Here is a 14,023-nt window from a genome sequence, read left to right on the forward strand (position 1 = left end):
AACAGTGTGCCTCAGTTTCCCCCCCTGCAAAAAGAAGACATGGTGGCAGTTACCTCCCGGGGTGGTGCCGACTGAGTCCTCGAGGGCTTAAGGAGCGCTTGGAAGGGCATCTGCCCCCCAGGAGCGGTTGACATGAGCTATAAAGTTGACAGGTGACGCGTTTACCTAACGCTGCCCATGTCCTAACCTGAGACCACCTCCCTTAAGACTGGGCCACTCAGTGACTTTTTTACTCACCTACTGGCTGGCTCAGCCACCAGCCCTCTAAGTCTCCTGCCACTCCTGCTGCTTCCTGGAGCTCGGGCCCCAGCGCGTGCCGGATGCCAGGCTGAGTGCCCGGCTGAGCTGGCTCACGGAGTCCCTGCAGAGAGGCCGGCACGGAGGGCCCGTGCCTGAACCCGGATCTGTCTAATCCCGAGGTTAACCTCCCGCTCGGACTCACGGCAGGCCCCAAAGGTGCACGCAATGAGGGCCAGTGGGTCATGGGGGGGGCAGGACTTCCGCTGCCACCCCGTCACCAGCACGGGGCCTCGCACAGTTGTCAGGGGCCGCGTCCCCTGCCTGAGGCCCAGAACCGTCCACCCTGGTAACTGGCATGTGGCGTCTTTGCACATCCACAAGCAGGTGCTGGGTTCGAGTTAACCCGCGGGTGGAAATCAAGTCCTGCTACGTGCCAGGCACAGATAAGTTCCCAGAGGTCTAGGAAATCCCTCCATCCCCACCACACACACCTGCTACAGCCTTTAGAGCATTTGGGGCTTTGAGGCGCCCCACCCAGAAAGAGATGGCCGACCCCCGCCAGTGCCAAGGAGAGTCGGGCACTAGGAATGGAGAAGTGGGAGACAGGGCCCTTGGGGCTGCAGTGTTCACAGGGCCTTTCCAGGGTGGAGGAGGAGCTTGCGATGGGTTTTAAAGGCTTTGCCAATTCTAGGGGTGGGAACCGGGGCGGGGGACCGGACGGAAGGGCTGCTGGAGGCCGCCGGGTCCTCGGGGGAACAGGGGCGTCAGTCTGCTCCCCACCCCATCTCGGGACCATCGGGCCCCAGCCTGGCGCCAGGCGCAATCTCCGCCCCCGCCCCTGCCATGTTTCTCTCCAAAAATGTTGCTTGGCCTTTGGCTGAGGCTGCCCCAAGTCTGCTGGAGATGACAAAGTGAGTGAGGGCCAAGTAAGCCAAGGACGAGTAGGGCAGATCCTCCCGGGCCAGGCCCTCGCATGTCCCCTCGCGTCTGGGCTGGCCGGGCTGGGGGCGCGAGTGATGCTGCCGGTGCACAGAAGTCATATTTTCTGCCAGGCAAGTTGCCAGCATTTCTTCACTCCTTTGGGGTGAGTGGTCAAGAGCCAGTGCCCTGCCCAGGCCTGAGAACCCCTGGGAAGGGTGTTGCTTTCCCTCCGTGTCCAGAGAACTTAGCACCCAAGCCCCTTGAAAATGGAAGAGGGTCTGGGATGTGGCTGGGGTGATGAGGACTTAACCTGAGCTTCTCGGCCCTGGGCCAGCCCTCCAACCATCCTGTCCTCCCCTCAGTGCTGGCCCTGGCTTCCGGGCCCGAACTGGGGGCGCTGACATTTCTGGGCCTCGTCGGAATCATTGACCCTCCACGGGCTGGCGTGAAGGAGGCCATCCGGGTCCTCTCTGCGTCGGGAGTGGCCATGAAAATGATAACGGGAGACGCTCTGGAGACGGCCTTGGCGATAGGTGACTGCAGAAAGGGATAGGGGTTGGGGGAAAAAAGGACCCGCCTGTCCTTTGCATAGCTGACCAGGAGTGCACAGGCCCAGCTCCTATGGGTTCAGAAAAGATTCTGAGACATGTAGATGAGTGCTTCACCTTCCCAAGTGTTTCTGTTTCCAAGATGTTGTCAGGTTCTCCAAAATAGAAAAAGTCCTCATGCATATTGAGTACCAGCTATGTGCTGGGGGCTTTTCATCCATGATCACATTTTATCTTCACAGGCAGCATCATTCCCAATGTATTGTTCCTATCTGGCCTCTGCCGCTAGCTGTGTGCCCTTCGCAAATCACTGAACCACTCTGACCATCAGTATCTTCATCACCAGAGGGCTAGTAACCCTCCTCCTTCTCCTCTTCTAATTATTACTTCTATGAAAATTGTCACACCTTACTTTTTCCCCCTCTGACTTGAGGCAGCCTGGCATTGTGAAGAGCCCAAAGACACTGGAATCAGTCAGAATCATGGACTCACTTTTCAGCTGTGTGACTTTAAAGTGGCATATTAAGGCCTTCCTTGCAAGTTAATTCCGTGGGTGGAATGAGATCATGTAAGCGAAGGCCTGGCACATAGTAGGTGCTTAGTAAACTGTAGCCATTATGGTCTTGTTACTGTTTTTTGCGGCCAAGGTAGGCCTTGATGTCATGGGTGTGGGGCGGGGTCCTTGGAACAAGCCCTCAGAGCTGATTCTCCTTAAAGGAAGAAGCATCGGCCTGTGCAACGGGAAGCTGACGGCCTTGTCCGGGGAAGAGTTGGAGAGTATGGAGAAGGGCGAGCTGGCTGACCGCATCAGGAAGGTAGCACCCCTGGAGGCGCCGGGGCAGGGCTAGGCGGGGACTTGTTCTCTGCCCCATCTTCATGGGCTCTTTCCTTTTTGGTTTCTTTGTATCCAGGTGTCTGTCTTTTACAGGACCAGCCCAAAGCACAAACTGAAAATCATAAAGGTATGCTGTGTGAAGTCCAGGATGGGCTGCTGTACCATGAGGCCCTACCACGGTGGCTCGGGGAATTCGTTTCTCCTTCAAGTGACAGTTCAGGATGTGGGACAGCTCTGCTCTGGGAGGGTGGGCTGAGACCCAAGCTGAGGCACTCGGCTGTCCTCAAAATGCAGCTTCCTTCTCTAGGTCCAAGACAGCTGCTCCAGAGGCTGTCTTTTTCCTGGCAGGGGAGAGAAGGAGGGGCCAGCCAGGGGGGCAGGCAGCTCCCTTACAGGGGTGACCCAGGGGGCAGGCAGTTCCCTCTGCAAAGATGAGCCAGGGGCAGGCAGCTCCCTTACAGGAGTGAGCCAGGGGCAGGCAGCTCCCTCTGTAAGGACGAGCCAGGGGCAAGCAGCTCCCTTACAGGGCGATCCAGGGGGGCAGGCAGCTCCCTCTGTGAGGACGAGCCAGGGGCAGGCAGCTCCCTTACAGGGGTGAGCCAGGGGGGCAGGCAGCTCCCTTACAGGGGTGAGCCAGGGGCGGGCAGCGCCCTTACAGGGGTGAGCCAGGGGCAGGCAGCTCCTTTACAGGGGTGAGCCAGGGGCAGGCAGCTCCCTTACAGGGGTGAGCCAGGGGGGCAGGCAGCTCCCTTACAGGGGTGAGCCAGGGGCAGACAGCTCCTTTACAGGGGTGAGCCAGGGGCAGGCAGCTCCCTTACAGGGCGATCCAGGGGGGCAGGCAGCTCCCTCTGTGAGGACAAGCCAGGGGCAGGCAGCTCCCTTACAGGGGTGAGCCAGGGGGGCAGGCAGCTCCCTTACAGGGGTGAGCCAGGGGCGGGCAGCGCCCTTACAGGGGTGAGCCAGGGGCAGGCAGCTCCTTTACAGGGGTGAGCCAGGGGCAGGCAGCTCCCTTACAGGGGTGAGCCAGGGGGGCAGGCAGCTCCCTTACAGGGGTGAGCCAGGGGCAGACAGCTCCTTTACAGGGGTGAGCCAGGGGCAGGCAGCTCCTTTACAGGGGTGAGCCAGGGGCAGGCAGCTCCCTTACAGGGGTGAGCCAGGGGGGCAGGCAGCTCCCTTACAGGGGTGAGCCAGGGGCAGACAGCTCCTTTACAGGGGTGAGCCAGGGGCAGGCAGCTCCCTTACAGGGGTGAGCCAGGGGGGCAGGCAGCTCCCTTACAGGGGTGAGCCAGGGGGGCAGGCAGCTCCCTCTGTAAGGGTGAGGCTCAAAATAGCATGTCATTAGAGCTCACATCCCATTGGCCAGAAGTAGTCACGTGGCCATGCTTGGCTGCATGGGATTCTGGGAAATGTGCTCTCTAGCTGGGTGACCACTGGGTGGCTACTGGGCGGCTAAACCCGGGGGCTCCCTTCTGTGGTAAAGGGGCAGGGCGCTGGGGATACGGAGCTGGAGCGGGTGGTGCAAAGTGCAAAATGAAGTCAAAAGCTCTCCCTTCTTAACACTGTTTGGTGTTATTTAACTCTGTGCCTTAGTGTTCTCATCTATAAAATGGGGACAATATTAAGGTCATTCACTAATTCCCAAGTTGGGTGAGAGGATTCAATGCCTCCAGGCCTGTGAAGGTCTCAGTCCTGTGCTCAGGGAAGGTTTGATGTGATTTTCTGGCTGTACATCTAAAGGGTGGCGACGTTAGAATGAGAGAGCCCTGCAAATGTGCTTGGCTTCCTGGATGGGCACCTTTAAAACTTGGCTCTTTAATTCTTTTGGTAGTTGTGTTTTTCCTTTTGTGTTTTATTTTTGTTTTTGTTTTAGCTTTACAGGGTAAAATTCTGCATGATATCCCACAAAGAGAGTATTAATATTTACAGGGCACCTCATGGTTTGAGGAGTTGAGTTGCTGATTGTTGGTTATTGATTGTTATGACAGCTGCAGATCCTTTACTGTTGTATTGGACGTCCTGGTTCAGACCTCACGACAGCCCTCGGGAGTAGGGGTTGCTGCCCCCACTTTGCAGATGGAGAAACTGAGGCTGGGAAGGGCCCAGGCTGGGACTCCCTTATCCAGTTAAGGGCCCTGGCCGTGGGCTGTCCAGGGGAAAGGTGGCAGGAGGGCCCGGAAGGCAGGAGCTCAGGCCACGGGCCTCTGTCCACCTCCTGTTTCCCAAGGCTTTGCAGGAGTCAGGGGCAGTCGTGGCCATGACCGGGGACGGGGTGAACGACGCGGTCGCCCTCAAGTCTGCGGACATCGGGATCGCCATGGGGCGGTCAGGCACGGATGTCAGCAAGGAGGCCGCAGACATGATCTTGGTGGACGACGACTTCTCAGCCATCGTGTGAGTCAGAATGCTCTCGGGTACTTTTTTTGGTCAAGGCCAAGGATGCCTGGGGAGTGGCTCCTCCCTGGGGTCTGCTCTCCTGGAGGCGCTGAGCAAGTGTCTCACCGCAGGGGCGGTGGGCCTCTTCTCCCCGGGAGGTAATCTCACCCTCATTGCTGTGGCCAGTGCCTCCAGGCCCAAGCACTAGGGGCTTTCTCAATGTGGGGTTGGGGGCCACGAGCCCTGGACCTAACCCCAGGCAGCACCTGGGGGGATGTTCTCGGCCCTGGGTGCCAGGTGCACTGGCAGGCACTCCTGATGCTAGGAAGGCTGGATGAGGGGGCCAGAAGAGCCCGGGTCAGCCACTGCCTGCACAAGGAAAACGTGTACCCGCCAATGCCATGGGACCTTTGAAAATCATCGTTTGAAGGGTATTTCAGTGGTGCAGAGAAATGCTCACACTATAATCTTAAATGGAAAAAAATGTAAAAAATGAATATATTCTGTGTGAGTCCAGTGTCGCGTTTGCATCGGTATCCACATTTCCTGCATTGAAAAGACAGAGGTGATGCCATCGCCCGTTGCTGAGCGCTGGCACATGGGTGACCAAAAGGCCAGAGAATTGACTGGTGGGGGCACAGGTCATGGTGGTGCCAGGTGGTGATGGAAAGCAGTGGGAATGAAACCCAGATGGCCGGTAGAAAAGGAGAACAAGCAGGGTGCCCGGCCCGTGTGGGTGAAGGGACAGGGAAGAATGACCCAGCTTAGGGAATCTGACTGTGAGCTCTTCTCACCTGTGGTGATGATGTATCCCTGTGAACTTGCATCTCTAGTATCACAAGGCAATGACTTGGATGCACTTAGTATTTCCAGCGCGGGCCCTTTCCCTTTAAGCAAAGATCCGATGTGTAATTGTGAACGTTAGGCCTTCTAAGGGGCAGGGTCCCGGCACGAATCCCATGGCTCACTATGGTGTGTGAAGTGGACATCAGCAAGTCGTATCACAAATTTCTGGACCAACCTCTGGAGCTCTTTTTATTGTCCTTCGTTTGGAATGAACCTTGAGATCTTATTTTATGTTACTATTCCAGGGTTTTCTGTTTATAATTATGCTTACCCAACAATCTGGTGATGAGGAGGGGATGGGTCATCAGTTCCGGAACTGAGCTGACCCATCGCAGGTCAGCGACTACCCAAAAGCCAGCCCCCTCGTGGGGAATGCACCCGCCGCTGCAGGGAATTCTGCAATGAGCAGCTTTTGCTCATTAGATGGAGCAAGCACGCTGGGTTCCAGTGGTCACCACCATGGCAGGTGTGGTGGCTGAAAGACGCTGCCCATCAGGCACCTGCCCCCGGCCGTGGAAGAACTAAGGGTGTTAGAGACTCATCGGGTGGCATCGCTGACGGCTGCTCTTTAAGACTTTCGGCTGAAAAAACCCTGAGGCTTGAAGTAGTGGGGATCTGGAGGGAACTGCTGGAAGAGGCTGCCCACCCTCTCAAGGATACTCCATCTGCCCAGAGGTGTCCCAGGGAGAGATGGGCTGGCACTGCCTCGGGGACGGGGGCTCTTTCAAACGCTGTTGGTAACCCAGACAGCTATGAAGTGAAAGAAAAGCTCAGGTGGATTCCTGCTTCCCCGGTGAAGCCTAACACCACAGGAGCGCTGGGCTGGGGTTCCCACAAGGGACTTGAATTTGACTTTTCTAGAGGAACCGTATTGGTGCTGGACTCAGCTTTTGGGAGGTTTTCTAGCGAACCTGTCACCATTCTCACAGGCCACCTCACCGTTTGCATTACTGGCTATTTCAGTTACTTTAAGAATCTCATTTTACCAAAAACAAACATGCTGTTTGCTAATATTTGGATTTAGGACTGGAATAGTTTAACGTGAGGGGGTGGAAAGACAGGTCCCATAAAGCTCTCCCAGGTCGCGTCTAGCGACATTAGCTGTAAAGCAGTTCCAGACACCATCACTAGAGCAGAGTTGCAGGATTGTTCATGTTTAAGGGGACAGTTAGCTGCTGGGACTATGACTGTACCCCAAGAGGTAGATGGATGGTGAAGAAAAGAGAAACATCTAATCAACAGACAAAGAAACCTGGCATTAACACATGGAGACTGCAGAAGACACGCCTAATGTAACTAGGCTGAATTTGGGAGGCAAGTTCTCTCCGGTGCTGGTAGAGATGGAGAAACGGGTGGATACCAGTTATGCATGGAGATTTAGTTGACTGTTGATATAATTATTGATTTGGACTGATTCAAAAAATGGCCCATAGGATGGGTTTGTCCCCAAGACCTAAACAACTGGAGCCATGGACTTCAGAAGTTGGAGGCTCTGTCTGTGCCCGTGAACCAGTGCTTCATAATAAGACACTGGTACCCGCTAATATCCACGGGGGCCTTGGTGCCTCACATCTAGGGAAAATTATTTGGGAAGATGGAACAATTACTGAGGGCCTAAACGACCATGTAAATCTGATATTACATACTTATGTGATTGACAAGAACTCAGGAGAAATTTATTGGACCTTACAAAATAAATAAATCTTCTCTTAATTAAAAATTTAAATGATCAGGTTCCAGAGTTAAGCTACTCCTTGGAGTTGGCTTGGGTAAAACTTCATAAGGAACCACAAATTAATACTCAAATAGTTAATCACTTGAAAACACAAGCCATAAGGATGTCACAACAGCTTGTAAAATTGACGTATGACAAAGGAGAATTTGCTTTCAAGTAAACTTTATTTTTAGCACAGTTTCTGATTTACAGAGAAGCTGCTGTGGCCGTGTGGTACATTTGTTACAATTAATGAACCAATATTGATAGGTTGTTATGAATTAAAGCCCATACTTTATTCAGATTTCCTTAGTTTTTAACCACCATTCCTTTTTAAAGCTTCCTTCTATTAAGAGAGGTTGTGGGTTTACAGGACAATCAAGCATCAAGTACAGGATTCCCGTGTACCGTCCCTATTAGCACCCTGCATTGGTGTGGAACATTTGTTACCATTGCTGAAGGCACGACTTTATAATTGTACTATTAACTATAGTCGTGGCTTAATTTAGCATTCATTGTATAGTTCCATAAATTAAAAAAAAAAATTTATCCTGTTAACATATTTCCCCTTTTAACCTCAGAAGACAACATATTGAGTGAAATAAGCCAGGCACAAAAGAACACATTTTGCATGAACTCACTGATTTGAAATAAAGAAAATAAGCCCAAACTCACAGTAAGAATCTAGAATAAAGGTTACCAGGAGATGGGGTGGGGGTAAGGGTTGAGAAGTTAAGCCTGGAAGCGTGCAGATTCCCAGACGGAACGAAGGGAATGTTCTGGGGCGGATGGCGGTGCTGCCCGCACAGCGTGGCGAGTGTAATGAGCAGCGCTGATATATACACATCTGAATGTGACGAAGGAGGATTTTTGTGCCTTGCTAATCAGGAATCTAATTTAAGCATCCACCACTGGTATGAAATATTTATTCCCCCAAGACAAATACCATACTGACTTTTTAAATTCATCCTACTGTAATCCTGAAAACTGCTTTGCCTTGAATTTTACTCTGGACTTGCTAGATATTTGGATGGCTGCAATGTGCCCCGAAGAAGGTGGGGTAGCAATACAGGCAATTAGAAAACGGTAGAGTTAACTACTTTATAGTAACGAAGAGGGGATTTTAAAGGTAAATATAAATGAAAAAAGAAAAAAAAATTTTTTTTCTGGTACAAAAAGAGAATAAGACATCCTGTCCCCCTCTTCCTTCTTAGAGCATTCTTTAGAAAACTTGTCTGACCCTTTGACAAAAAGTATATAAATCTTTTTAAAAGTTGAATAAGCCTTCTTCCGGCTTTAGGGCCCCAAAATGTCTTTCTCAGGGACCTGGGAGCTAACCCTCTAAAATTAAACATCAGGGAAGTCAGTGCCCGGGGCTTCCCTTTGCCACGGGAGTTTAACTCAGGTTTCTGACTCCAAGCTGCAACCATCACCCTGTCCTGGAGATCTGAGGGGTTTTATACTTTCTGGGATAGAGGCAATGTGCAAACACAAAGTTCACCCCCAATTTCCAGGTGAATTTAAGATGAACCATGATCAACAGATGGAGCTGTCAAGGCCTCTTAAGTGAGGGCTGGTTTTCGTTTCTCTTGAGAAGCAGTATGTACATGGTTGTATTTGCAGGCTGTATGAAAGGATGAGGTTTCTTTCTTTCTCTGCAGTCTCCTTAGTGAATTTCCTGAGATGCATCATATTCTGGCTTAATGCTTATTCAATAATAAAATTGTTTTTCTTTCTCGTCAAGAAAGAAAAGGGACAGGATAGAAATGTCCCAAGTCATTAATATGCTGTGATCTCTAGGCTGGGGGGTTAGGGGGAAATACTGTTTTCTTCTTTTTTACTTTTCTGTATTTTTCTCTTAATAAATACAACCTCCCTTTGGGTCTAATTTTAGTTCTTGTTTTAATTAGTTAAGAATTCATTTATAAGGAAATCAAAACAATCAGGGGTACAGGGACAGTTTTTAAAGCCTGATATCAAAAATCTGAAAGACCAATTATTGGAGTTTGGTGTGGCGATGCGGTAGCCAAAGCAGTCTTTTCTTTACAGATGGGACTCACTGGAGAGCTCCTTAAAACACTAGGGGGTTTTACCTCCTCAGGAGAAAAGCCAAAAAACCCAAATGCAATCATTAAATGCAGCCTACATTATATAGCTCTGATAATTATTTTATTCTAATTCTTTTACAAGATTTTTTGGTAAAATAAAAGAAAGGGGTGTGTGTGTTGCAGATCAAGTTATTAAAGGCTTTTGCTAACAGCTCTCTAAAAATCCAAGATGATGTTTTTCAATCCCTGACACGCTCCCTTCTGCCTTCCCTGTGAGTCTGATTTTGTTGGTAATTACCTGTGCTGCGCCTCCCTCACTGGTAAAGCACCAAGATGCCTAAAGCATTTCCGGGATCCTGGAGGAGGGCGGCCCGTGTGGCCCCTGGGCCCGAGACGAGAGTAACTCACAGTCTAACCGGAGACGTCCAGCCTCCACTTCGGCCGGAGGGAGAGGCTGCCATGGCCCGGGACCGTCCCCAGGGGCTGGGGGCCAGAACAGCGTTGTCCACTGCTGTCCGCCCCTCGATCGCCTGCAAGGGAAAGCAGAAAGGACAGGCCCAGGTTGCTGGGCCACATCCCAGCTAACCGCCGTCGTGACCCCCCCCCAGCCCCCCTGTGCCAGTCAATGTTTCTCCTCTTCCAGGAGTGCAGCGGAGGAAGGCAAGGGGATCTTTTTTAACATCAAAAACTTCCTCCGATTTCAGCTGAGCACGTAAGTGGTGGCGGCATGGGTGGGGGTGGGGGGCTGCCCACCGGGGCACCTTGGGGGGCGGGGCACTGATGGGCCGCGTCCGCAGGAGCATCTCGGCCTTGAGCCTCATCGCGCTGTCCACCGTGTGCGACCTGCCCAGCCCCCTCAACGCCATGCAGATCCTGTGGATCAACATCATCATGGACGGGCCCCCTGCGCAGAGGTGAGGCCCCGCGTAGGCTGGGGGCGTCCCTCCTGCCGGGGGAAGGGGCACTGCCTGTGTGTGCCCAGTGCCAGCGATCCAGAGATGGTCCTGGAAGGGGCCCCAGAAAACGCACGTGTGTGAGACCCACCTTGCCGTGGATGGACGGGGAGTGGGGAGTGGGGTCGGAAGTGGCGGGGCGGGAGGTGATGGAACGCTGCTCCCTCCACCTGCATGCTATCTGCATGGCTCTGTCCCGCTCTCCACTCAGGTCACCGCCTCCAAGAAGCCTTCCTTGGTTACTCTAACAACAGCCTATTATACACATATATTTCCTTGTTTGTCTGATTATACTGGCTCCCCTCTAGAACGTCAGTTTCTTGGAGGCAGGGATTTTGTTTTGTTCCCTGCTATATGCCTGGTTCCCAGAACAGTGGCTGGTATAAAGTAACTACTTGTGAGTGAGTGAGTGAATGTGGAAGGTGAAAATAGTTGAATGAGGCAGGAAAAGAATGGACTTTCGGTCTGGGGAGACCTGTTTGTGACTGTCAAGGCCGTCCTCTAAGCAGAATGGGGTTTCCAAATGCAGCAGTGTTTTTGTTGCTATTATTACTTGACAGTGACAACAACAGCTGGAGGGGAAAGATTCCCACTCCTGAGGGTGGTGTCTTCTGCACTCCTGGGAGCAGGACCCATAGACCAGGCTGGGCCTTGAATGTGTCTGCCCAGTGTGGGTGCTCCTCCCTCCCCCAGCGTGAGTGCTCCCCCCCACCCGTGTGAGTGCTCCCCGCGAGCCTGCTCTTGGCGCCCCACCCCCACCCCCTTCACTGCTGGCCCAGCCTCAAGGCACCTCCCTTTACTGGGGTTGTCCACGGAGGGCTGAGCTAGACCCTGCCTCTCCCACACACCTGAGATACCGCCGGACCACCCTGCGGGCTCACCTTGGAGATGGGAGCTGCCCGTGTAGACTGTGGCGAGGTTGACCTCCGGGGGCAGCTTCCCCTCCGAGCGCAGGGACCGAGGCAGGCAGCACCGAGGGGGACGGCGATTGTCCCGAGCGGAGCCCTGGGTGGGGGCGGCCATTCCAGAGAGCACAGGCCTGGGGCGCAGCGTGCTGGCCCCCCGGGCAGGCCGGCGGCACATGGCGAGTTTGCTGCCGGGCTCCCTAGGGTGCAGCCTGCCTCTGCTCAAGGGTTGTGATTTGGTTCCTTGTTGCGTGTCTCAGCGGAACCGTGTCTCTCGATGGTCTGTTTCAATGTGCTTCCTGTCCCTCCTCCGAGCAGCTTGGGGGTGGAACCGGTTGACAAGGACACCCTGAGACAGCCGCCCCGCAAAATCAGGGCCACCATCATCAGCAGAGCCCTCGTCCTGAAGGTCCTCCTCTCGGCCGCCGCCGTCATCAGCGGGACCCTCTTCGTCTTCTGGAAGGAGGTGGGCATGCCCTTTCCCTGCTTGTCACAGGTGCCGGGCAGGGGCGGGGCGGGCGGGGCCTGAAAGAAGGGGCGCCCCCTGGGGACGGGGGCGAAGGCGGGGCAGAGGCAGGGGGCCGGAGATGAGTCTGCAGAGGTGGGAAGTGGAAAGAATTCAGGTTTTACTCTGAACGTTAGAGGATGCCCCCAGCTACTTTTTATCCTCACCAGGAAACCATCTGAAATCTACTAAAAGAAATTTGCCATTTTAACCATTTTTAATTGACAATTCAGTGACATGAATTACCCTGACATTATGCAGCCTTCACCACTATCTAGTTCCAGAACATTTTTCATTGCCCGGTAAGATAACCCATTAAACAATAACCTGCCTTCCCGGCAGCCACCTCTATTCTTCTTTCTCTATGGATCTTCCTAGTCTAGACATTTCATATAAGTAGAACCATACAATGTTTGTATGGCTCATTTTTTGGCTTATTTCACTCAGCAGAATGTTGTCAAGTGTGTATCAGCCCTTCGCTCATTTTTAGGGACAAATAATATTCCATTGTATGTACAGATCACATTTTATTTGTCCATTCATCTGTTGCTGGGCATTTGAATGGTTCCCACCTTTTGGCTACTGTGAATATTCACGTAGAAGTATCTGAGACCCCGTTTTCAATTTTGGGGGTAGATACCTAGGAGTGGGATTGTCAGGTCATGTGGTAATTCTATGTTTAAGTTTTCGAGGAACTCCAAACTGTTTTTTCATCAGCAGCCGAACCAGTTTACATCCCTACGAGCAACGTGCAAGGATTCCACTTTCTCCATATCCTCACCAATGCGTATTTTCTATTTGTTTTTTTATAGCCATTTAGGGGGTCTGAAGTCTTATCTCGTGGTTTTGATTTGCATTTTCTCAATGTCTAATAATGTTGAGCATCTTTTCAAGTGCTTATTGCCATTTTGTATGTCCTCTTTGGAGAAATGTCTATTCACATCCTTTGCCCACTTTAAAAAATTCAGTTGTTTGTCTTTTGGTTGTTAAGTTGTAGGAGTTATTACATAGTCTGCATATTAAAACTTTACCAGGCATATTATTTGTGAATACTTTCTCTCATTCTGAGGGTTGTCTTTTAACTCTCTTGATAATGTCTTTGGATGCACAAAAGTTTTTAATTTTGATGAAGTCCAATGACCTTTTCTGTTACCTGTGCTTTTGATGGCATATTTAAGAAACCATTGTCAAATACAAGGTCATGAAGATTTGTTTCCATGTTTTCTTCTGAGAGTTTTATAGTTTGGGCTCTTAACTTTGATCTGTGTGTTCCACTTTGAGTTAATTTTTGTACATAGCATCAAGCAGGGTTCTACCTTCATTTTTTTACATGTGGATATCCAGTTGTCCCAGCATCATATGTGGAAGGGACTGTTCTTTCCTTCCCTCTGAATGGTGTCTTAGTTTGCCAGGCTGGCTATGGCAAATACCACAAGCTGTGTGGTTGAAACAGTAGGTATTTATTGTGTCTCAGTTTTGGAGGCTGTCATTCCAAAGTCAAGGTGTTGGCAGGACCAGGTTTTCTCCAAACTCTGTAGCTTTCTGGTGGTGGCTTGTGGTAGTCCATAACTCAGTTTCCACCTCTGTCATGTGGCCATCTGTCTCCTCCTCCAGCTTCAACTGACTGATTGTAATCAAATCCCCCCTGATTATAAGGACTTAAGTCATACTGGATTAAGGCCCACCCTGGTTCACTTAGGATCTTTGAAGACACACTTAAGAAGAGACCAATTTACAAACGAGTTGACACCCACAGGGCTGGGGGTTAAGCCATCTGGTCCTGGGCTTCCCTTGGTTGGGAGGTTTCTGATTACTGATTCAATCCTTATTGGTCTGTTGAGATTTTCTATTTCTTCTTGAGTCAGTTTTGGCAGGAATTTATCCATTTCATATACGTTATCAAATTTGTTGGTGTAAAGTTGTTCATTGTAATTTCTTATGCTCCTTTTTGTGTAAAGTCAGTAGTAATGTTTCATTTCTGATTTCAGCAATTGGGGTCTTTTCATCAATCTAGCTAAAGGTTTGTCAGTTTTGTTGATCTTTTCAAAGAACCCACTCTTATTGATTTTCTCTATTGTTTTGTATTATCCATTTATCTCTGTTCTGATATTTTTATTGTGTCCTGCTAGCTTTGG

At 51.3% G+C, this 14,023-nt stretch overlaps 1 protein-coding gene across 1 annotated transcript in view; it reads left to right on the forward strand.

The window, feature by feature from the left end:
• ATP2C2 (ATPase secretory pathway Ca2+ transporting 2) overlaps positions 1 to 14,023 on the forward strand; it is a 90,734-nt gene that overhangs the window by 71,881 nt on the left and 4,830 nt on the right. The window contains exons 18-24 of the mRNA XM_077133201.1: positions 1,524 to 1,694; positions 2,427 to 2,524; positions 2,621 to 2,671; positions 4,769 to 4,935; positions 10,169 to 10,237; positions 10,323 to 10,439; positions 11,702 to 11,849. Of these exons, the coding sequence (XP_076989316.1) occupies positions 1,524 to 1,694; positions 2,427 to 2,524; positions 2,621 to 2,671; positions 4,769 to 4,935; positions 10,169 to 10,237; positions 10,323 to 10,439; positions 11,702 to 11,849 (821 nt within the window). The remainder of the gene's footprint in view (positions 1 to 1,523; positions 1,695 to 2,426; positions 2,525 to 2,620; positions 2,672 to 4,768; positions 4,936 to 10,168; positions 10,238 to 10,322; positions 10,440 to 11,701; positions 11,850 to 14,023) is intronic.

Source organism: Tamandua tetradactyla, chromosome 16, assembly GCF_023851605.1.
Source record: "Tamandua tetradactyla isolate mTamTet1 chromosome 16, mTamTet1.pri, whole genome shotgun sequence".
Classification (NCBI taxonomy): domain Eukaryota; kingdom Metazoa; phylum Chordata; class Mammalia; order Pilosa; family Myrmecophagidae; genus Tamandua; species Tamandua tetradactyla.